We start from the raw sequence: 24,742 nt of genomic DNA on the forward strand, positions 1-24,742 counted from the left end.
TTGGTTTGGGATTTTTTGTTGTTTTTGTTTGTTTCTTATTTTCTGGTTTGTTTGGCAATATTCAGGATTCAGGGATATGGTTCAGTTGCTATAGTGTTTGCCTATTGTGTGCAAAGCCCTACATCACACAGGACAAGCCTAGTGGTTCATAGCTGTAATCTTAGGAAGGTAAAGACAGAAGCCTACAGTATCCTGGGCTATATATAGCAAGCCATCCTGAAATGCATGAGACCCTGTCTCCAAAACAATAAAACTGCAGGAGTGGTCTCTGGCTTAGGCTAGTACAGAATTCACATCACTCTTCTTACCTCAGCCACGGAGTACTAGATAGACAGACAGGCAGACAGACAGATCGATAGATATTTTTGTTGTTGCCCCCCCCCCTTTTAATCTATTAAGAAACAGATTTGCTAAGTTTATATGACTTGTCCAGAGTCACACAGTCAGTAAGTGACAGGATTCAAATTCAGCTCCCTCTGGCCTCAGAACCTGTGTTTTCTGACTAGTCCTTGGTAGTATGTGGAGGATTAATAGCCACAGGCTCATCTGGCAAGCAAGTAGCATGGGCCTCACTTCAGGATGCTGACGGGCAGGAAAATAAGACCTGAATTCAGTGAAGAACACAGGTTCCTGGACCTGGTTATGTTCTCGCCGTGAATATAATAACCTTGTAGTGACAGATGCACATTTTCCATGGTGCAACAAAGAAAAATTAGTGCAGAGATGCAATTATGTTTCCTGTTTTTAATGGCAGTTTTGCTCTCTCAATAGATTAATTAGCTGCAAAGAGTTCCTCCCCTCAAGCAAATCACAGCATACTTTACGGCAAGAAAAAGGTAGATTAAAATGCAGCTGTGTGCCATTAAGCAGCCAGGCTCCCTCCTGACCAGCGTGCCTGCCAGCATAGGCTGGCCTCCCTCCACCCTGTCTGGGAAGACTGAGACAGAGCTCCGGGCTTCCAGGGAAACCCTGTGTGTGACAACGGGTGCAGAAGTGTTTGTCTCATTGCTAGAGGAATTCTTCCTTTATGCCACAGAAGTGGCCTGGCCCCCAAGCGAAGGAGAAAATACCGAGGGAAATAGAGAAGAGGAAATTAGGTGACTTTGCGAGCCTGGGCTAAGGGTTACCTCACAGCAGTCCTTGGTGACCGGTATTGTAGCCTTTTTCTTGCATTTTCAGGTATATTTCTTATGTTTTGAGATATGCAAAAACATAGCTTTGGCTCCATGAGATGGCTCAGTGGATCCAATGCACTTGTGTCAAGCTAGCCAACCCTTGTTCAGTCCCCAGGACCCATATGGTGGAAGGAGAGACGCAACCCCTGCAAGTCAGCTGTCCTCTGTGCCACACAAACACAGACCCGAACACAAGCACAAAATAAATCTTACCTTGAGATTATCTTGGCCTGGTGGTGGTGGCACACACCTTTAATCCCAGCACTTGGGAGCCAGAGGCAGGTGGATCTGAACCTAGATTACATAGTGAGATCCTATCTCAAAACAAACAAAAAAAGGGGTTAGGCATCCTTTTCCATTTTATCTGAACAGAATTGTCTGTAGTAGATGAAGTGGGAGTGGTCAGGTGGTCATCCGACTAGCCTGGCCAACCTGCTGGTTACTGCAGCCTGATTTGCCCCTGGGCTTGGGAGCGGAGCCCTTTCTGCCAGACTTCGCTGACGCTGTTTTTGTCTTCCAGGTACATTGAACGGAAGGCTTTTCTGGATCGAGTGGACCACAGGCAGTTTGAAATTGAACGAGACCTCAGGCTGAGCAAAATGAAACCTTGACATTCTGGGGAGAATTAGTAGCAGCTTATTCCTGTTGACAATGTGAGCTTTCTGTGTGTCTGTGAACTGTTTCCAGTGCTCATCACCATGTTTCCCGCAAGGCCCTTTTCTACGTTGCAGTTTGGTTTATGTATCTTAATCTTAGCTGGTTTCATTCATTTTACTTTTTAAAATTTGTCTTTAAATAAACAAGTAGAAGTCCTCTGTGAGGTTGGTAAAAGTGAAGATGCCACTCCCCTTCCTTCTTCTCTTCTTCCAGCCCACACCCAGCTAGCATCGCCCAGAGAGGCCACGGGCCTCTCTCTGAGATCAACCTTTCCCAGAAACCCCTAAGGGGGCTCCCTGGGCAGATGCTGAGTTCCTGAGCATTTGTTCTCAATTGATTCAGCTTCTCTTTTGTGTGAAATTCTCATGGTAAGGTGGAACACTGATATAAATTAATACTGAGTGGTCTTTTTGTTTTTTCCTACTTTCCTTTTTCTCTTAAAAAAAAGTCTACTTCAGATATTTCTACTTCAGATATTTCAGATTTTCTACCTCAACAGTTCTTTAGTTTTTTTATATGTCAAGGGATATTCTTGCCAGTAGTGCTGGCACACACCTAGAATCCTAGCACTAGGGAGACTGAGAAAAAATTACTACAGATTTGAGGCCAACCTGGGCCATATATGGTTCCAGATCAGCCTAGGCCATAGAGTGAATCTTGTCTCAGAAATGGGGGTCTGGAGTATTCTAAAGAACAATTGTTATTTATACTCCTTGGGAAATTCCAAACCCAAACTTCCTGCTTAGGAAGCATGGAAGAAGAGAATAAATAATAAACCATCCATGCTAATACAGCATTAAATCCCTACAGTTGCTCCTAGGGCATGGGAATGGGGAGAAAGTGGGCTTTAAAGACAACGGTCTGTTTTCTGGCTGGGGATGGTTGAGTCACATCAGGATCTCAGGGGGCTGAAGTGAACTACTGCCATCCTAAGATCAAGAAGCACCAGGTCACAGTGGACTTCCACATCCAGACCTTGGGTGTGTTTGTAGCAACCAGACAGCTAGCATCTCATTACCCAGAAGGGAGTTTACAAGCTACATTTGAACCCAGGGTCTGTTGTATCCATCTGTAAAAGACTGTGCAGGTGGCAAGAGAGCATTTGAAGCTGGCATCAGAACAGATGGTCTCTACTGGGACGTGGGATGATAGAGGAAGTCTTTAACCTGAACCAGCCAGCACACCACTAGGGCAGGCCCCCCAGACCTGCAACAGTGGAGGCTCACCTGTGGTGTTGACCGGCATGTCACCCACTGCACTGGGGGTGACTATGTCTCTTGGCTGCTGCAGTTCTGTGTACCCCCAGCATCCCCGCCTCACACCGTTTAAAAGCTTTCTCTACTGATAGATGTGGCGTGTTGATGAAGCGCCTCCTTGCCTGACTCTGGCACATGTGCCCAACAAGTGTACAGTGTGTGTCAGCATCAGTAAAGCAGACCTGGGCCATCGCACCACTCTGGCTGCAGGGGAGGCTGCCAATGTGTACGTGGAGCTTTCCAGCCTCTGTGGCAAAGATAGACCGAGAGGGAGGAAACGGGCTAGCTGACCAGTGTGCCCAGCACAGCCAGTCTTCGTCATAAGCAGCCTTTCTGTTTATTTTCTAAAGCTGCTCCTGGGGAGTAGGGAGGTAGGAGATGAAAACAGATGGCCGTGTGTTGGTAGCTGCTGAGCTGTTCTGAACTTGGATATGGATTTCAGTTTTTCATAATAAAACTTTATTTATTTCTGGGCAGTGGTGGTGCACACCTTTTATTCCAGCATTCAGGGGGAGGCAGAGGCAGGTGGATCTCTGTGAGTTCAAGGTCAGCTTGGTCTACAGAGTGAGCTTTGTGTAGCCCCAAAGCTACACAGAGAAACCCTGTCTCGAAAAACAAAACAAACAGAAAACATTTTTTTAGCATTACCCAAGAGACACAAGATTGTGTTCTGTATAAGGAAGAATTTTGAAGTACACCAGGCTGAGCCAGAAGAGGGTGACCTGCCTCACAACAGCCAACTCTCAGGCCTGCAAAAGTGTAAGGGGAGGGCTGCCTGTTAGGAAGGAGGTCCTCTCTGCTCACCAAGACCTGCATCTATTAACAGCTCAGGAAACACACTCTGTACTTCACTGTGAAGTCAGTCAAGGGACAGGAACCGCCAGCAAGCCAGGCTGCCTGAGCTGGACACAGCTGTTCTCTAAGCGAGTGGCTGTTTCACACAGGCATGATAAACCAGACAGAGCTGCCTGGCCACACCCTGTGTGCCACATGCAGTGGCTGCAGCATGGAGGCAGGGACCACATAGGAAGGTAGACATGGGACATCTGAGGCAGACATGGGCCACCCGGGAGCTTTTCCTCCTGGTCAGTGTGGACTCCTATGTGAGCCCACCAGAGTTCTTAGTGGAATTGCTTTCTCAGCCACATTGTTGGTTGTCCTGATACCTTGTCTCACTTTCAAAGGATTAAGCCACCTTGACCAATGCCTGGCCTTCCTGAGTGGACGACCCTTGGTTCAGTCTCCAGCGCTGCCCCCTACTCAAAAAACAAAATACCCTCTTTTCTGACAATTTGTTTGAGCCATGGCAGACACTGTCTAGCCAAGTTGATAAAAATGTGTGCAAAGGTATTTTATCCACATTTAGTGGAGCCTAGCTTCCACAAGAGATGGCGCCCTTTATTCAGGAATTCAGGATTGTTAAAGAAGTGTTTGTGGGGCCTGTGAAGAATAAGCCAGTGCTTAGGGACAGTTTGGCACTCTCTGTAGTCCAGTGCTCTGCTGGCCCTCACCATGGCCCCACTGACTAAGGAAGTACCTAAGGGCACTCACTGTGGCTGATCCTGTGGAGCAGAGATTGTCTTAGGAGCTGAGCTCTCTGTCCCTGCCCTGACCTATCAGTCCTTAGTCTTCGCTGTGTCCCAGATGGGTGTGTCCAAATTCAAGGGTGTCTGGTACCTTTTAATTATGGGGGGAGGTGTACTAATGCCCTAAAGCAGTATGAGGCCAAATAACAAAGCAAGCCTCTTTCTGTACTCCGCTCACCTATTTCTTGAGGAACACAGTGCTCTAATTAAGAATTTTGCATAAGGCCTCTGGGGGCTCACAGGGAAATGTTAAGAAGTCACCTTGAGTGTGGTGTGCACTGTTGGAACTAAGGAGGAAGAAGTACACTGAGACCCTGGCCAGTATTTATCCAGGGTCTGTCTGGGTGTCGTGCGGCTGGCTAGCCGAATGGCCCGCACCACAGGAGGACCAGGGACATCTTTGGAGAGAAGTGGAGCCAGGGTGCTTTTGCACCTGCTCAGGACTGGGAAGACGATGTCCAGATACTGTGCTACCTTGTGGTCAGCATGGCAAGGTGTCTGAATGTGTGTGCCTCGATCGGTATGGTCTGGCAAGACAGAGCATGGCAGAAGGGCTTAGCACACTCCAGAGGCCACAGTATTCTGGCTTTTTGGTGCCAGCTCCTCATGAGAGCTAGAAGTACGTAGGTATGTCGGTAAGGCATGGCTGATACAGTTCGCAGCACACAGAACTGGGCAGACAGATCCCTCTGACATCTTGGGATATCTATCACTTGCATCAAGCTCTGCCGCACTAAGGTAGGAAGCCGAGCTGCCTTCTTCACTTCGGGATGTTGCCTGGCTCTAGGCAGCTGGGGAGGACGAGGCTGAGAAATCAAGGAGAGCTTCCTCCAGTCAGACACTGCAGTTGCCTCCCTGCTTCCGACCTCCGGGCCAAGAGTATCAACTCTGCTCTGCCCCCTCACAATGTTGTGCTGAGTGAGATAAAGCATCCAAGCTCTAAGTTCCAGCAATCCAATGTACTTGAACACTTCCACCTTGTACTGTCACGCTGTGATGAGCTTTCTCTGTGTCCCATTGGCGCTGGCAGGCATTCTGGCAGATCCCTTGCCTCAATGGTTCCAGGAACAATTCTCAAAACAGTGGTTCAACATGACCAGTTTAAAAAAAAAAAAGCTCCCGGGTAGGAGATGACAATGCCTGCCTTTAATCCCAGCACATAGGAGGCTGGGGCGGGCAGAACTCTTGAGTTCAAGGCCAGCCTGCTCTACAAAGGACTACACAGAGAAACCTGTTTCAAAAAACCGAAAGAAAAGTGATCTGTCAGGTTGTTTCCTGCCCCCCCCCCCCCAGACAGGGTTTCTCTATAGCTTTGGAGCCTGTCCTGGAACTAGCTATTGTAGACCTGACTGACTTCGAACTCACAGAGATCCACCTGTCTCTGCCTCCCGAGTGCTGGGATTAAAGGCGTGCGCCACCACCGCCTGGCTCCCATTCTACTTTAAAAAAGCAAATTTGAGGGGCTGGAGAGATGGCTTCTCAGCCCTTGCTGCTCTTCAGAAAACCCAGATTCAATTTTCAGCACCCACCTAAAAGCTAACAGCCATCCGCAACTCCAGTTCCTGACGATCCTGTACCCCTCCTGGGCTCTGCAGCACCAGCTGGGTATGTAGTGCCCACCTATGCACACAAAATAGAAATAAATGTAAAAGCAGGTCTGGAAAACAGACAGTGGTGGCACACGCCTTTAATCCCATTACTCGGGAGGCAGAGGCAGGTGGATCTCTGAGTTTGAGACCAGCCTGGTCTATAAAGAGCTAGTTCTAGGATAGGCTCCAAAGCTACAGAGAAACCCTGTCTTGAAAAGGAAAAAAAAAAAAAGCAAGTCTGAGGGAGTGGGGAGATGGCTCAATGGATAAGCACAAGAACCTTTGACTCCCCAGCACTAATGTAAAAACCAAGTAAAGGAGCTCATCTGTGATCCCAAGCTTGGCAGAACACAGTCTCTGGGGCACTGGCCAGTTTAACCAAATTGGCAAAGTCCAAGTTCAGTGAGACTGTTTCAAAAAAATAAGATGGCGAGAAACCGAGGAAGACTCCTGATGTCAACCTCTGACTTTTCACACAGCGTGAGCACACACACACACACAAAGCAGGTTTTGGGTTGGCTGGGGGAGCTGAGGAGACTGGACCAGGCCATGTGCCCCTTCCCAGAACAGCTGTGTTAGGACTTGTGCTGGTCAATGGTGAGCCGGTCAATGCAGACCTGGCCTCCACTTGCTGACGGCCCTGACAGATGCACAGAGATGGGCCGTGAGTACCCATCTGTTAGATACTGTAGCACGCCCCGACTTGTTAGGTGCAAAATAAATGGTTCCTGACTTGTTAGGTGCAAAATAAATGGTTCCTGACTTGGATGAATGAGTTTTCAATTTGCAGCTACCAACATGAATCACAGTCTGTATGGAATCACAGGTTATGCATGGAATGGTCTATATTCAAACTGCCCAGTATCGTAAGCTGTCCCCAGGCCCTTAGGCCACCAGAACAACTTGAGGCTTCAGTGGGAAGTATGGTTGAGACGATGGAGAGCATGAGGAACCTCGCTGTCCTTCACTCTAGTCCTGCGTAGGAGGGTGAGAAGCTGTCCTCTCCCCAGTGCCCCCTCGTCTCCCCCGCTGAGCACGTTTGCCGTGTGGAACACAGACCAATCAGTGGAAAACACTTTTGTTCTCTTGTGCTTTTGTTTGTTTGGGTTTTGCCATAATTTTGCTTGAGCCAGGGTCTTCTGTAGCCTGGGGTGACCTTGAATTTGCTCTGTAGCTGAGGATGAGCTGGAACTACCAATCCCCTATGTCCACCTCCCAAATGCTAGAATTACGGTTCTGTGCCACCATGCCCAGTATATGGTACTGAGGACCAAACCCAGGACTTCATGCACGCTAGGCTTGCAGTCTGCCAACTGAGCTACAGCTCCTGCTTTTGTTTCCTGAGGTACAATTCCCTATAGCTCTGGCAGGCCTGGAACTCACTGTAATCAAGGATGACTTTGAATTCCTGCTCCATTGGTATCCACCTACCAAATGGACGTTGTCAGGCTTAATTAGAAGACATTTTTAAACTCTGCTTGCCTGAAGATACCCTCTCAGGCTACCCCCATTTCACTGTCCTTGATAGGACTCGTTCTCTTACCTCCATCGTGGGAGTTCTGAATGTGAGATTCAAGCAAGGGCTTCCCTTTTTTGTTTTTGTTTCACTGTGTAACAACCTTGGCTGTCCTGGAACTCGCTCTGTAGACCAGGCTGACCTCAAACTCACAGAGATCCGCCTGCTGTGATTAAAGTGTGACGCCACCACCAACCACATCAGCATGGTCTTCTCTGCCAGAGCCAGCTGCAAACAACTGGCCATTGAATGGGCTTGTTTAGTACTTTCAGTGCAGGTAGTATTTACAGACAGACAGACAGACAGACACAGAGAGAGAGAGAGAGAGAGAGAGAGAGAGAGAGAGAGAGAGAGAGAGAGAGAGAGAAGAGGGAGAGAAAGAGAGAGGAAGAGAGAGATAGAAAGAGACGCAAAGAATATCCCCCAGGTGGCATAAAAAACAAAACCAGACCAGTATTTGCCTAGTATGTTCCTGTAAAAAAGAATTCTTGGTGCACACCTTTAATCCCAGCACTCGGGAAGCAGAGGCAGTCACAATTCTGTGGGTTCAAGGCCAGCCTGTTCTATAGAATGAGTTCCAGGACAGCCAAGACTATTACACAGAGAAACCCTATCTCGGGGAGGGGGAGGGGAAATAAGTTACTGAAAACCTTAGAATTTGTCCATGTGATTGGATGGCTAGAACTTTCAGCCCTTCCTTGATCTCCAGGGAAGAGAAAGAACCTCCCTTTAGATTGGGTTCAGTCACCGGTGGCCAGTGATCCAATCAGCCCTAACAATGTTCTGAAATCAACATTACGAACTATGAACAAGGTTCTGGAGATTGGTGACAACCCACACACCAAGAGAATGTTGTACTCCTGAGTGTTTGGGGACAGCTCCTGCGCTCAGGACCTACCAACCCCTTACCTACTTCTTGTTAGGCTACTCATTTGCATTCTGTGTAATAACCTCTTGTATGTAGGAAAGTTTCCTGAGTTCATGGGTTCTAGAAAATTATCAAACATTGGAGAAAGTGGTCATGGGAACCCCCAGATTTGTAGTCAGCTGGGTTGAAGGGTGGGTAGCCTGAGCGTCTCACTTGTGCTTGGCATTTGGGACAGGCCTTGTGGAACCAAGCCCTTATCATGTGGGTAGTTGTGTCAGACTTGAATTGGATTGTTGGATATCCAGTTGATGTTGAGAGAATTGGTTAGTCTGGAGAAAACCCACACATACCTTGCTTTTGTCTAACTCCTCCCCTAAATATTACATCATATTGAGGAAGTCTGTGATGTGTAAAGACACCTAGATTCAAACTTAGCTCTGCTGACAGCCCTCTGCCTTTCCTGATCCCATTTCTACATCTGCAAAATGAAGGGGCACATTGAATAATCTAGGTGGGGTTTTGTTTTGTGGTTTAGGTTTTGTGTTAAGAGATGGGATCTTACTGCGCTGCTCATGCTAACCCTGGATTATTGGGCTTCACTCATGTGTGTTACTGTCATTCAGCCCTTCTTGGAAATGAATGTATGAGCAACCAGGTGATTTTTTTTAGGTACATAGTGTTTGAGAACTACTACATGTGGCCTTTTTGACTTCCTACCTGTATCAAACATTTCAAAGCCTTCAACTATGTATTTGAGAAAATTACATCTTCCTTTGTCATACCATTTTAAATAATCCACATTCTTAAATTCCTGCCACATCAGCAAAACCACAGTGAGTTGAACCAGCTGGCCCTGGGCCCTCCTGTGTCAGCTGAGACTCACCCGCAAGGTTCGTCCATCTTCCCCAAATCTTCGGAGTCCCAGCAAAGAGCTAAACTGAAGCCTCCTTAGGGCTCAGGAACTTGAAAAAGCAGCTGAAGTCAGACTTGGGAATTGGGTAGTAAATACAAGCAACAGAACCGAAATTCCCATCAAATGGCTGAGGATGCGGCACTTCGCTGCCAGATCAGCAACAGATGGTAAGACCCAAGTGCACGCACCAGCTAAACTGAGTGTGCGGTGTGTCCTATACGTTGTCCTGCCACTTGGAGAGGACCCAGCCGCCAGATGTCTGCCACTCCTGTCAAACCCATGAAGTGCGTGGGTTCTGCTCCTGGCCAGTGTAGGGCCTAACCTGAGCTCGGCTGCCTTCTCTCCTTTTGCTGCCCCTGCTGGCATTCCTCTTGCTGCTCTGCTATTCTGATTACAGAAGGAATTGGTTCATTGAAAATCTGAAAGCAAGGGCCTGGGGTGTAGCTCTTGTAAGTCACATGCTTAGCACTCTTGAGGGTCTAGATTCAATCCCCTCCTCTGCCCAAGAAAAACTGAAAACAACAGTTAAACAGAATATAAATCTTATATTGTGTTTTAACAGAAAAAAACCTATATAGACTTTAGAATATGTTCCCTCTGTTTTTCATATCCTGTGATATAATTGGGATTACACTGAATTTATGTGACAGAATACAGACAGCATCAATCACGTGTGGATATTTAAATGTTTAATACATTGGGGCCAACAAAATGGCTCGGGAGGTGAAGAACTTGCCACACAAGCCAGATGACCTAAGTTCAAATCTCAGAGCCCATGGCGGAAGGAGAGAGTGAGTCCTGGCAGTTGTCCTTTAACATCTACACACACACCACCCCCGGCACGTGGGTGCACAAACACACAGCCACCATAATAACAATACATTAAGATTATGGGCTGGAGAGATGACTCAGTGGTTAAGAGCACTGGCTGCTCTTCCAGAGGACCCCGGTTCAATTCCCAGTATCCACATGGCAGCTCGAAGCTGTCTGTCTGTAACTCCAGTTCTAGGGACTCTGATTCCCACATACAGACAGACATACATGCAGGCAAAACACCAATGTATATAAAATAAAAATAATTTTTTTAAAAAATTGACACATTAAAATTATGGGCTGGTGAGATGACTCAGAGGACAAAGACTTTCCAAGACTGAAGAACTGAGCAGATCCCTGGAACCTGTAGTGATATTTTATTTTAACAAATAAAGCTTGCTTGAAGATCAGACTACAAAGCTAAGCCACTAGTTAGCCATAGAGGCCAGGCAGCGGTGGCACAAACCTTTAATCCCAGCACTCAGAGGCGGAGGGAGCTCTGTGAGTTCAAGGCTACCCTGGGCTACACAAGATTCAGTCTGTCTAAAAGAGAAACAGAGCTCACACAAAGGTGATCCCAGCACTAGGATGGTGGAGAGAGGAGTATAAGGCAGAAGGAGACAGGAACTCGGGAAGTCTGAGGTTTGTGGAGACACAGTCTAAGGGCAGGAACGTCCCTTCAGTCTGAGCATTGGTAGAGGTAAAAGAATTCTAGTGGTGGGACTGGAGAGATGGCTCAGTGGTTAAGAACACTGACTCCTCTTCTTAGAAGACCTGGGTATGATTCCCAGCACCCACATGGCAGCTCACAGCTGTCTATAATTCCAAGATCTGACATGCACAAATATATATGCATGGAAAACACCAATACACATAAACCATTAAAAAAGAACTCTAGTGGCTGACCTGTTTCTCTGCTTCAGCATTAGCCCCCTATATTTGACTCTGGGTTTTATTATTAATACCAGAATTTGTGCTACAAGAGCCAAGATTTTTTAAAAATATTTATTTATTTATTATGTATACAATATTCTGTCTGTGTGTATGCCTGCAGGCCAGAAGAGGGCACCAGACCCCATTACAGATGGTTGTGAGCCACCTTGTGGTTGCTGGGAATTGAACTCAGGACCTTTGGAAGAGCAGGCAATGCTCTTAACCTCTAAGCCATCTCTCCAGCCCGAGCCAAAATTTTTTTAAACTTAATACATTAAAATGCTGGGAGCCATGCATGGTAGCATGTGTCAGTTTTTTTGGTTTTGTTTTGTTTTGTTTTCTGTAGCTCTAGCTGCCCTGGCTGGTCTTGAACTCACAGAGATCCTCCTGCCTCTGCCTCCCAAGTGCTGAGATTAAAGGCATTTGCCACCAAAACTGGCTGGGTGCATGTTTTTAATTCCAGCACTCGGGAGGCATATACAGGCTTTATGAGTTTCAGGCCAGCCTGATCTGCACAAGTTCCAGGCAAGCCAGGGCTACATAGTGAGACTCTATTTTGAAATAAAAATTTGGGCCAGGCGATAGTGGTGCACATGTTTAATCCCAGCACTTGGGAGGCAGAGACAGACAGATCTCTGTGAGTCCGAGGTCAGCCTGGTCTACAGAGTGAGTTCCAGAATAGGCTCCAACGCTACACAAAGAAACCCCGTCTCATAAAACAAACAGGAAGGAAAGGAGGGAGGGAGAGAAAAAGAAGAAATAAAATTCTGACAGGAATGGAGCTCAGTTGGGATGGTGCCTGCACAGAGCTCTGATTAAGTCCTCAGCATCACATAAAGCCAGGTCTGGTGATGCATGCCTGTGATCCCAGTACTCAGGGGCAGGGAGTGGGGAAGGCAGTTAGATTTTAAAAATTAAGGCTGCATAGTGAGTCTAAAGCTGGCATGGGACACTTGAGACTGTAAATAAAACAAGCCCCATCCCTCCAGCCTATAGTTTTAATGTATTACATTTTTAAAATTAAAAAAATGCATCATTGGGGGCAGTACCTTAGTGGCATGGCACTGGTCTAACACTTATTAGTAAAGAAGCTGTGGGTTCAGTCCTCAACACACATACACACATACACGCACACACGTGTGGAAACCTAAAATGCAGTTCCTCAAAAGCACTTGAAGTCAGACTGGAAGCGCTCAGTGGTTGCACGTGCTCAGTGGCTGGAGGTGGGTGGGGCATTGCAGCCACTGCAACATTCTATAAACTGCACCTCTGTATGCCCTTTGGACGGCTGCAGCGCACAACATTCTATCAGACTGCACCTCTGTATGCCCTTTGGACGGCTGCAGCGCACAACATTCTATAGACTGCACCTCTGTATGCCCTTTGGACGGCTGCAGCGCACAACATTCTATCAGACTGCACCTCTGTATGCCCTTTGGACGGCTGCAGCGCACAACGCCTGTCTGCGCTCTATGCGCCACCACACAGTTCGCGAGCTTCGGGCAAGGGGCTGGAGATTGAAACATACAAAGACACAGAGAGACAGAGACACGGCCCTCTAGTCACTGGTAAGAAGCCCCTTATTCAATAGCACCACGGAGGCTTATATACCCAACAGTCAGGTGGGCCAACAGGTGAAAACCTCATCCTCTGATCCTCAAGGCCAAGGCAACACGTGCTCGTGAAGCAGAGCTGGTAAACAACTTTGACACAGCCTTTAGTAACTCAAATCAGAAGGAAAGTAAAGGTCACTAGCAGGGAAGAGCAGCTGGAGGCCAGGACTGCAAATGGTCCCAACAGACGGTCTTGCTTTGCTGTGAGCTGGGGCTTCATCCCACCTCCTCAGGCATGCTAAGCAAGTGGTCGCCCCTGTGCTACATCTCCAACGCTGTGGGTTTCGTTTTTTGGGTTTTTTGTTTGGTTGTTTTGTGTAGTTTTCCCAGACAGGATTAGCCCTGACTGTCCTGGAACTCACTCTGTAGACCAGGCTGGCCTCGAACTCACAGAGATCCACCTGCCTCTGCCTCCTGAGTACTGGGATTAAAGGCGTGCGCCACCACTACCCAGTGAAAGTGTGCATTTTCAAGACTTTGAAATAGAATGTCATGCTACCCTAAATGTCCCCGATCTCATTCATCTGAAATAGAATGCTTAGTTCTGAGAAGGACCCCTCCCCTGAGCATACATGGCCCTCAGTGCTTATGTCAACCCTGATACAAAAACCCTTGTCTGTCTGTCTCTGAGTGGACATCCAATAATTTGGGTAAGACCTACGATGACTTAGGAAGATAAAGACCATCCCAGGATCACACTAGACTGTACAGTTTTGAGTTCCAGAAATTTCTGCTGCATAATAAGGCCCAGGTCTGTATCTTTACAGAAGGCATCTGAACAGGGTGGGGACCCCTCACCAGCTTGATTGTGTGGCCCATTGCCCATATCATACCCCAGAGCAGTGTCAGGGCCCACAGATGTGAGACCATTCCACCTTGACTGGAGGTCAGAGAGTTTGAGCTTGTTTTGCTCTTTCAAAGATGTTGACAAGTGGCTACAAAACAAGAGGTCCTGACCTAGAGCGGTTAATTAGTATTTTGAGTATAGAGGTGCATCAGCTCCATCTTGATCAAAGGTCAGAGATTCTCTGTTTATTCCTTTTATCATATTAATGAAGTCTATTGTCTCCCCTTCCCCTTTTGGATTGGGGTATAAAAACATAGAAAATAAATGGGGTGGTTCAGTATTCACTGAATTTCCCTCCTGATTCTGTTCTGTGTTTTGTCTCTTATTTCTCTCTTATCTCTGTTGGGGTTTTTTGTTTTTGTTTTTGTTTTGTTTTTCTTAATAATTCTAATCCTCATGCTCCTACCCTAGAATGTGTGAATCCAGTGGAGGCTGATCCTCGACAGAGCAGGTAGAGGAATAGCTGACCCAACCTTTCCGATATGGCTCAGCTTTTCTGAACCTCACTTTTCTTTTGCACACACACACACACACACACACACACACACACACACGGTGGGGGCTCAGGTCACTGGACTCTGGAAAGATAGTCACTTCCTAGGGCAGCCCAGAAAGGACCCCTGAACTCCTGTACACTCTCTGAGCTCCTTTTACAAGGCTGCCTCCTCAGGAAGGCCCTGACGTTCCTAGCAGATCAATGGAAAAGAGTGAGCATCTCTGGTTCCTCCAGAAGGGTCTATCTCCTCGTACCTAGACCTCATATTCACAGAGCTGCCACTACTTCTTCTACCAGACATTCCTTTAATCAAACATTGGGTGTTATTTTAGGAACTTGCTAGATACCAGGCACTCAGGAAGAAGAGGCAGGCAGATCTCTGAATTTGAGATCTACAAGAGTGAGTTCCAGGACAGTCAAAGATACACAAAGAAGCCTTGTCTTGAAAAACAGAAACAACAACAAAAAGAACTTAGTAGGCATCAAGGGTGCCTCTGATGTCCACATTAACCTCCCCTCCAGTCAGCCCACCAGTAAACACAGGGCATCCACCAGGCAGTGTGAAAACAGAGAAACTGAGTCAAATATGAGTCTGATAGTGTTGGCATTTAAACTGAGTGCTTCCTGTTGTTACGCATAGCCTGTCCTACAGCCTAGTGCTTCCTAGTGAAGCAGATACTGTATTTATTTGGACCTGGGCCACCATGTCTCCTGTCATCACAGAGTACAATAGGAATGGTACCCCCTGCACTGGCAAGAGACCCGAGTGACTTATGCAGAGCTCATTTGACAGATGGAGAAGAACATAGCCTTTGAAAGTAAGACACCATGCAGAAGTTCACACAGGGACCAAAACCCCAGCCAGCCCCAGCCCATCCTGATACTGGAGGTCAAGGCTGACAAGTACCTTGGATTCTTGCCAAAACACAGACCTTGCTCCCTACATCCAGCTCCTTCCTGTTTTCACCAAGAGGTCTCACTCCTTGGGAGTATCAAGACTTTCCCAGTGCCCTGCCCCCTTCCTGGGGAAGACATCACAGAGCCTCTGAAGGAGGTGCCGGATGATCTGCCCTCACTGAGAATATGTCACTGGCTTTGAGGCCTGGCACTGATGACCCCGATGTGGCAGCTGCTGATTTGGGAGCCTTAATTATTTAGAGAATGCATACTATTCAGCCCGTTGGCTCTGTTTTGAGTTCAGAAGCAAAATGCCCTGGGGATTGTTTCCAGTGAAGAATGAAATTCCACTTGTCACAGCGACTAAAGATGGGAGCTTGGTCCTGGAAGGGACTGTGGTCACATTCTAGAAGAGGAGGAGGCCAGCAGACTGCTCTGGGGGTCGGCCCGGCTCAGCTGTCCCAGGAAAGCACTTCTCTTGCCTTGTTAGAGGTAAGGGAGGTTGGCGTGTGAGTCCATTGTGGCTCCTTATTCAGCTGCACCCTCTCTTAGAGTGTCAGCCCCTGGGGAAGACCCTTAGCAGAGGCTCCAGATGATTGGTGAGGATTCCAAAGGCCGCTTGTGGTTCTTTTTTTTTTTAAGTTGAAGGCTTTTTTTTAATTTGTTTTTATTTTATGTGCACTTGTGTTTTGCCATGGATATCGGGTCCCTGGAACTGGAATCATAGACAGTTGTGAGTGGCCATGTGGGTGCTGGGAATTGAACCCAAGTCCTCTGGAAAAATAGTCAGTGTTAGCCGGGCGATGGTGGCGCACGCCTTTAATCCCAGCACTCGGGAGGCAGAGGCAGGCGGATCTCTGTGAGTTCGAGACCAGCCTGGTCTACAGAGCTAGTTCCAGGACAGGCTCCAAAGCCACAGAGAAACCCTGTCTCGAAAAACCAAAAAAAAAAAAAAAGAATAGTCAGTGTTCTTAACCACTGAGCCATCTCTCCAGCCCCAAGCTTGTAGTTCTTATAAATCAGTAATTATATTCCTCTCAAAACATGTTCAAAATTAGCTGGGTGTGATGATACACCTCTGTGATTCCAGAACTCCAGAGATGGGGATGAGAGGATTAGGGGTTTAAGATAATCCTCAGCTACATAGCAAATTTGAAACAGTTCCAGGGGATCAGACATCATCTTCTGACCTTCATGGGTACCACCCTCACACATGGTGCACACATATATGCAGGCAAAACACTTGTATGTGTAAAAGAGCTTTTCTGTTTTGTTTATTTTTTTAAAAAACAGTTACACTTGGAGAGGCTGGAGAGCTAGCTCAGCAAGTAAGAGTACACATGGCTCTTGCAGAGGACCTGAGCTGTGTATGTGTTCAAACATAAGACACACACACACACACACTCTCTCTCTCTCTCTCTCTCTCGCAACCATCACCACTGCCCATTTCCAGATATCTTCATCATCCTGATCAGAAGCCCTGAGCTCACTGACCAGTAAGCGCCTCCTCCCTTCAGCTCCTGGTACCCACTGTTCACTTTCTGAATCTCTGGCTCCCTGAGTGAGTGACATCATACACTATTTGTCTTTGGTTGTGCTTTGCCTGTTTCACTTAGCATCGTGTTTCCTGTGTAATTTTTAAAAGATTTAGTTTTTTTGCTGGGCAGTGGTGGCACACACCTTAAATCTCGGCACTCGGGAGGCAGAAGTAGGCAAATCTCTGAGTTCCAGGACATCCTGGTTTACAGAGTTCTGGGGCAGCCAGAGCTACATAAAGAAAGGCATCCTCGAAAAAAAATAGAAAAAAAAAAACATGAAAGTTTTAGTAATGTGCGTGGGAGTGCGGTACCTGCAGAGGTGTTAGGTCCTCTGAGGCTGAGTGGCTGTGAACAGCTGGTGTGAGCTCTGGGAACTGCACACAGTTCCTCATGTTTTTGTCACAGGTACTTTACTAACTGATCCGCCTCTCCAGCTTTCAGGGTCACACAGAATTTTTTTTAACCACCCCCCTTTTTGTTTGTTTGGGTTGTTTTGAGATAGGGTTTTTCTGTAGTTTTGGAGCCTGTCCTGGAACTAGCTCTGTAGACCAAGCTGGCCTCAAACTCACATAAACTCTCAGAGATCCATCTACTTCTGCCTCCAGAGTACTGGGTTTTAAGGTGTGCGCCACCACCACCCCGCCACACAGAGATTTTGAATGTGTTTAATGCCACTAAAATGTATGTTTAACACTAATGAAAATGGTTAATTTTGAATTGTTTATATATTGCCATAATTTAAAGTGTTTACTGTAAAAAAAGCATAAATAATAAGCAAACTCAAGAATAGTTAGAAAATGAGAGCAGGTGAGATGGCTCAGTTGTTAAGGGCACTTGCTTTTCTTCCTGAGGACCCGAGTTCCCAGCGCCCACATCAGGTGTCTCTCAGCATCAGCTCCAAGTATTCTCTCTCATAAACAAAAATTTAAGAATTAGAAAATAAAAGAGCTATCATTAGGACCTGGAGAGGTGACTCAGCAGCTAGGAGTATTTATTGCTCTTGTAGAGGAGCAGGATTCAGTTCCCAGCACCCACATAATATTTACAGTCACCCCTAATTCCAGTTCCAGGAGACTCAATACTTTCTGCTGAATTCCATGGGCACCAGGAACACATTTGTTGCAGATATGCATACAGGCAAAACACTCACTGACATAAAATAAATCTCCAGAACTTAAAGAAACTTAAAAAATAGTTACAGAGCCAGGTGGTGGTGGTGGTGCATGCCTTTAATAATCCCAGCACTCTGGAGGCAGAGGCAGGAGGATCTCTGTGAATTTGAGCCCAGCCTGGTCTTCAGAGCAAGTTTTAAGACAGCTAGGACTGTTACACAGGGAAACCCTGTCTTGGCAATAATAATAATAAAAATAAATTAGTTATAGTTACCCAAACTATTTTCCACCTCAATAAAAATTAAACAAAACAAACAAAAACAAACAAAGCAAAATGCAGGCATGATGCCATGTGTACTTAATCCCAGCATCCGGGAGGAAAGAAGCAGGTGGGATGTTCAAGTTCAAGACCAGTGTGGTTTCCAGAGCAATTCTAGGACAGTCAGGGTTACACAGAGAAACCCTGCCTCAGAAATAAAATAATCTTGCCTGTGAAAATTGAGAAAAGACAAAAGAGACCCCCTTCTCTGAGCTAGCATGTGCCAACCGCCCATCCCCAGCTTCAACATAAACCCACAGTCGGTATTTTCTCCTCTCTCTTCCCACCATTTTCCCCGTACCTATGCATGACATCAGTGTCAATTTTACGCAACTATGGGAACCTATTTCCTTTTTCCGTTGTTACAGAAAACTGTCAGCATCTATTCCTGCTGTGCCTGTTCTGTCCTCAGATTCTGCCCTCTGAGGGTTCCCATTGCTGGGACAGGGTCCATGATCAAAGCTGTGTGAGATTTCTGAGCCTGCGAGAAAACTCCAAGTAAATAAGACAAGAGTCTTGTGACCTCTGTTCCTTCATCACACAGGTTGTTCTTGGGATGTGCGGGATGTGCGTTTGTGCCCCTCCCAGGGGTGGTGGATGGGAGTGAGTTCACTTTAGATTATGTAGTAATATGAGCAGCGGGGCTATATTCCTGGTGCCCTGCTGCCCACACGGCTGGGCTGCCTCCCGCCACCCGGCTAGCTTTACCCGAAATAACAACACACAAACTGTATTCTTTTAAACACTGCTTGGCCCATTATATCTAGCCTCTTCTCGACTAACTCTCACACCTGGACAAGGCCATTTCTAATAATGTGTGTAGTACCCCAAGGTGCGCTTACTGGGAAGATTCTAGCCTACGTCCATCCTGGGTCAGAGCTTCATCGATCGTGTCTGCCTGGGAGAGGGGAGCATGGCCTCTGTCTGAGGTGTCTTACCTCACTTCCTCTTCCTCCCAGCATTCTGTTCTGTTTACTCCACCCACCTATGTTCTATCCTATGAGGATCAAGCAGTTTCTTTATTATAATTAACCAATGACCTTCCTCCATCAAGATTATTCAATACGCTGGCTATCATTTGTTTATTTGCCTCGTGCGGCTTGTCTTGTGACTGAAACTCAGGTGATTCTTTAGAGTATAAATTGTCCGATGCTCTGAATAAAGTTGGCTATTGCATGAGACTTCAGTCTACCTTATTTTTAGGTCCCTCTCTCCCAGGTTCAGGCTGCCAATGGGAGCAGTAGCCACCCGTGAGCTATTTAACTGATGTCCGTTATTGAAGATGTGAGTCCTAAGATAGCCTGTGTTTCCTAGACTACTTGTGAGAATTTTTCAAATGTGAACATTCCTGGAATTTGGGTGTCAAACGAATCTGTTGCTACAGGAACTTGGGCCTCTTGTCTGATGGCCTGCTCCAGCCCTTTCTTTTGTAGCTGTTTCCCTAGCAGTGAGAGATGATGCTTACCCTGAGTGAAGGATTTCTGCACTGGTAGGAGTTCAGGCACGCTGCCTAGTGAGGGAGAAAGAGCTCTGCTGAGCCATTCAAGCCCCTTAGTCAGGGAATGGTCTGTATCTGGGACACGTGGGTGACTACAGAGGATTGGTCCAGCAAGGACAGTGCCTGAGCCTCCTTGTGGTCAGTTGACTGTGACCCTCAGATTCATCCTCTCCTAATCTGGAGTCTATACCTAAGAAGGCAAAAGGCACTTGGTATATATGACTAAGGAGTTTGAGGTGGAAAGAATTTCCTGAATTATTAGATGAGTTCAATGAAAGCCAAGCACTGATGAAACTGGCTAGTTTGGGGTTATTTGTATTTTGCCATAATTTAAAAAGTGTTTACTGGGGCTGGAGAGATGGCTCAGTGGTTAAGAGCACTGACTCTTCTTCCAGTGGACCCAGGTTCAATTCCCAGCATCCACATGACAGCTCACAACTGTCTGTAACTCCAAGATCTGACACCCTCACACAGACATACATACAAGAAAAAAAAAGTGTTTACTGTAAGAAAAAACAGCATAAATAATAAATGAACTCAAGAAAATTATAAACTAGGAGCTGGAGAGATGGCTCAGGGTCAAGAGCACTTGCCGTTCTTCCAGAGATCCTGAACTCCCAGCACTAATAATACAGAATTGTGAGAGCAGCACAAGGATCAGAGCGGTGGTGTGGCTGTCCCAGCAGTGACAGTGCTGGCTGTGATCCCAGCACTAGGGAGGCAGCAGCAGGAAGATCAGGAGTTCAGGGTCATCCTTAGCTATGTAGCAAGTTCAGGCCCAGCCCCAGATACAAGAAACCCTGTCTCAAGCAACATTCATGGGCCCACATGCTAAATGACCGAAATGTATGTGGAAGCAAATTCTCTCATATGGAAAGTAAATTCCGAGTACTTTAAATAGGAACTCCTAAGGGAGGCAGAGCGCTACCCGCCGTCTACAAGCAAGGTCTGTGTGCACTGGCTTCCTTCTGCAAAGCAGTGGCAGAACCCACAAGGACCGCCTCAGTCAAAAGGACAAAGTCCACTATCAGCGGCTTTGAGCCATGCGGATGGTATGTGCCCTTGAGATGATGTAATAAGAGTGGCATTTTACCTGTGTGGTTTCCTCATCAAAACTATGACCCCAAAGTAATCCTGAGAAAATCGTCAAATGAATACAGAATGAGGGGCATTCGATAAACTCCCTGACCAATACACCTCAAAAATGTCAAGGTCATCAAAACAAATGTCAAAAAAAAAAATGTCGCAGGCTGGAGGACCCAGAAAGCCTGACAAGTATGATGTGGGATCCTGGAAGGAGTCCTGGGCAGAAAAGGACTATGGGGGGCAGACTAAGATCTGAAGAAAGTGTGAACTTTGGTTAATAACATCATAATAAGCAATCCAGGCTTTCCGATGGTGACAAAGGTACCATGCTGAGGTAAAACTGCCACCGTGCCTGAAAAGGGCCTTCCAAGACTCGCTGCATTCTCTGGGGCCAGAGACTTCTGGACCACGGAAGTCCTCGGATAAAAGTGGGAGGGGAATAAAGAAGCCACCTCCCAGGCCTCTGTCCCAAAAGACGTGGCAAGGCCCAGGGAACAGAAGTCTGGACAGCTGAGTATGCTACCTCCTCCCTGTGATCCGGAGGGAGTGTCCTCCTCTGAGGGTCCTGGTCAGCCCTCAAGGACCCTCTCTGTCGTGGCGCCTTCGTCAGGCAGTCCAGCTGTTTCTGGTCTGGACATCCCCACAGGCTGTTCTCTGAAGAACTTGGTGAGTCATTCTGGAATCATTTGTCTGTAAGGCTTAAGTGAGGGAAGAACATGGCCTCTAGGGATCCAGGATAGTCAGATCCCCAGGGAGCCTCCTCTAGCTGCTTCACACCCCATATCCAAGTCCCTCATCTCTGCCAGAACAAACGCGGGATCTGCCAGAGAGCCTTTCCCCTGCGAGTTTGCTGTGCGCCACGCTGGAGGCAAGGACTAGCTGTCTTTCAAAGCCCGACCCGACGTGCGCTGCTATCCCGAGTCCCCATTTCCCAGTACCCTTAGTGTGAAAGGGGTATTTTACCCATTGCTCCCGACTTTTGGCCTAGACACCTAGAATAGACAGAAGGGAGAGGAGCCAGAAGTCTGCGCATTTCCCCGGCCAAAGAAAAAGAAAAGGAAGGAGGTGAGGCGGAGCCTGGGTTGGAGAGGCGGGGTTCCGAGACCTCGGGCGCGTGTGGCCTGGAGCCCAGGCGCCAGGCTGAGCTGCTGTTCTCGGCTCAGAAGCCCGGGTGCCAGCTGGGCGCGGGCGGGTGGGCACGGGTAGGGCCATGTGCCAGACACACACAGAATGCCCTTTGAGGAGATGGCAGCTGTCGGCCCAGGCACCCCTCTGGTTGCTGTGGCCTTGTCTGCCCTCTCTTAGCAATACCTTACACAGCACTGGGAACAGCTACCCAACAGGTACAGGGGAACCCTATTCAAAGCAGAGAAGGACCTCATCAGACCTAGAACTAGGACCTGGGTCTGGTGGCTGACCTGATGGCTCCTTTCTCGAATATTTCTCCTCATTTTGGGTCCGTCCTCAGAATCTACTTAGGGGTTAAGGGGACTAAGGTTGCCTCCACTTTACGGGGAAAAGTTAGGGGATCCACCCCTAAGTCTCTGAGGAAGTCAGATACGACCCTCATGTCTTCCCCCAATCACTCGGGCTTTCAACCACTGTACACCTGGAAGACAAAGATGCTTGTCCCTGGGACTGCAGAGATGATTCAGTGGTTAAAGGCACTTTGTTGCAGAGAGCCCAAGTTTGGTTCCCAGGACCCTCATGGCTGCTGACAGTTTCTGTAACTCCAGTTTCAGGGGATCCCATGCCCTTTTCAAGACCTCTGCGGGCACCAGGCAAACACATGGTGTACATACATGGATGCACAAACACATTCTCAGATAAAAATAAACCAGACAAAGAGGAGAAAGACAAGGAGGAAGGAAGAGGAAAAAGAAGAGGGGGAGGACGAGGAGGAGGAGGAGGAGGAGGAGGAGGAGGAGGAGGAGGAGGAGGAGGAGGAGGAGGAGGAGGAGGAACAGCCACAGCCTTCTTGTCTCTCGGTACAATACTTCAAATTTCCTAGCGGGCTAGCTGAAGCTCTCGTCCCCTAGGTCCTCTCATGAGCGAACTTGGCTGCCAAGCAGCTTTTTGGAACAGGCTGTGTACCTCGGGAAAGCGGTAGATTGACCTTCTAGACAATGCCCACGGGGTTCATCTCCCACTTGGTGTAGGTATGCGCTCACCAACCCACCTACCCAGGGAACAGTAGCCACTAACTATCCAGGGTTTGGCTTGCCCAGTAAGAGATCTTGTGGAGCAGCGACGAGCTGTACGTGGCTGGGCAGCGGAACAGAGCGCTAGTTCTTAGTCTTTGGGTAGCTGATGGATCTGAGTCTCAGTGCACTGAGAGATGAAAACAGCAAGGGTGTGGCGGGCAGTCTGAAGACCAGTGTTCATGTGCCCACTGCTTGCAGGTGCATGTTTGGGCACCGTGTCAGCTGTGAAACAGCTGAAGAAATTAGGGGTGATTAACATGGGGGAAAGGAAGGCTCAGCTCTCCGAAGGACTGCCTGTCTTCCAGTCTTGGGTAGGGGGCCCCACTATGCGACCCTCCATAAAAGTCACTCCAAATTTCTCTTTCAGGGGGACCCAAGGTTAAGTCAGACTGTTTGCCCCGAGTCCTGGAGCTCCTTTGGGAATCGAGTGGGCCCTGGAGGAGCCTTAGGCTCCCTCTCAGCTGGGGCGGGGGTGGGAGTGGGTGCAGAGGAATTCTGCTAGCTGATCTAAGATCGCCTTCACCCAGACCAGTCTCTACCCTATCTATCTGCTCAGACCTGGGGAGTAGGAGCTTTGGGACCCGCACCAAGGAACGTACTGCGTAGGGGTGGGGATTCTGGGCTCCAGAACCGGATGGGATTTTTTTTCTAATAGTGCGTCTGGAGGTGGCCTTAGGAAGGACAGGCAAGGTGTGGGAACACGGCCTCCTTTCCCTGTTGTGCCGACAGAAAAATGCTGGGGTCCGGGGTCCTCGCCTTTAACGCGGGCGGCGGCGGAGCAGGCGAGAGGGGGAGGGGCAGGCGCAGGCGGCGCATGCGCGGCGCGGGGGGAGCGGCCGGACTGTCCGGTGGCTGAGAGCCGACTGAAGGCAGCGGAGAGCGCCGGGATCCGGCGCCGGGGGCTGAGAGCGGCGCGGGCCCACCGAGTCCCGAGCCAGCCCGCGCCGCTGCCGCAGAGACCCGGGGGCTACGGCCAAGATGACCGTGCCGGTGAGTGCTGACCGCCGGAGACCCCGCGCCCCCCGCGGCAGGCCTGGGCCACCGGGGGTCGCCGGAGGTCCTTCTCAGGTCGTGGTGGGGAAGAGGATGGGGGCGCCGCCCCCTAGCCGACTTCTCTGATCCTGCTTTTCCAACCTCTTCCTGGGAGAGCCGAGTGGAACCAGGGCTCATGCTGGCCCCGCGGGAAGCTCCCCGGTACGGCTGGGCTGGGGAGATGGTGTTTGTGGGCCTCTTAAGAGCCCCTGGGACTAGTGGGCCCGGCGGGGGTCCGCGCACCCCCCTCCCCTCCCGACCTCTTCCCAGAGTGGCCAGGCCTACCGAGGAGAGGGCTCTGTCACTCCCTGGAAACCCATGTCCAGGTCAGCTAGGCCGGCTGACGGGTGGGAAGGTCTGTACTGTTCCCCCAGAAAACTCTCTGGGAAAGCTACCCTATTGTGCTCCCGGATCCCCACCCGGATGGCCGTGGCGTGGGGCGGGGTCTGTGCTGTCCCTGAGACACCCTTACCCCAGAATGGTTAGCTTGGCCGGCTAATGGAAAGAGCATACCTCCCCCTCCCTCTGCTTTGTACACTCACTTTGTGGGAAGTTTGTTGGATGGTAGAACCCCAGGGCCTTTCGACCAGCGTCTCCTTTCTGTTGGGGCTTCCCCTTGCTTGACACCCCCTCTTCCTAACCCATCAGAAAGACCTGAGCAGCCTTTACTCTAGGGCTTAACAGTTGGGCCATGGATCTCTCCTCCTGAGATGGCCAGGGGTTATGGCTACCGGGGTGACTGACTGGCTCAGGTACAGGCTCCACTTTACAGACAGACAGACAGAGGTGTGAGG

General features: G+C 48.5%; 2 protein-coding genes across 4 annotated transcripts in view; both read left to right on the forward strand.

The window, feature by feature from the left end:
* The window catches only part of Cfdp1 (craniofacial development protein 1), an 80,818-nt gene extending 78,828 nt beyond the window's left edge, over nucleotides 1-1,990 (forward strand). Inside the window, exon 7 of the mRNA XM_075977281.1 lies at nucleotides 1,696-1,990. Within this exon, the coding sequence (XP_075833396.1) occupies nucleotides 1,696-1,786 (91 nt within the window). The 3' untranslated portion in view covers nucleotides 1,787-1,990. The remainder of the gene's footprint in view (nucleotides 1-1,695) is intronic.
* Nucleotides 1,991-21,212: 19,222 nt separating this feature from the next.
* Bcar1 (BCAR1 scaffold protein, Cas family member) overlaps nucleotides 21,213-24,742 on the forward strand; it is a 38,091-nt gene continuing 34,561 nt past the window's right edge. Inside the window, exon 1 of one of the 3 annotated variants that reach the window (XM_075977283.1) lies at nucleotides 21,213-21,378. In XM_075977283.1, coding sequence (XP_075833398.1) covers nucleotides 21,229-21,378 — 150 coding nt within the window. In that variant the 5' untranslated portion in view covers nucleotides 21,213-21,228. Of the gene's footprint in view, nucleotides 21,379-23,746; nucleotides 23,907-24,045; nucleotides 24,111-24,742 lie in introns of those variants that run through there. The other 2 variants (XM_075977284.1, XM_075977286.1) reach the window with 2 other exon arrangements.

This window comes from Microtus pennsylvanicus, chromosome 6 (assembly GCF_037038515.1).
Source record: "Microtus pennsylvanicus isolate mMicPen1 chromosome 6, mMicPen1.hap1, whole genome shotgun sequence".
NCBI lineage: Eukaryota > Metazoa > Chordata > Mammalia > Rodentia > Cricetidae > Microtus > Microtus pennsylvanicus.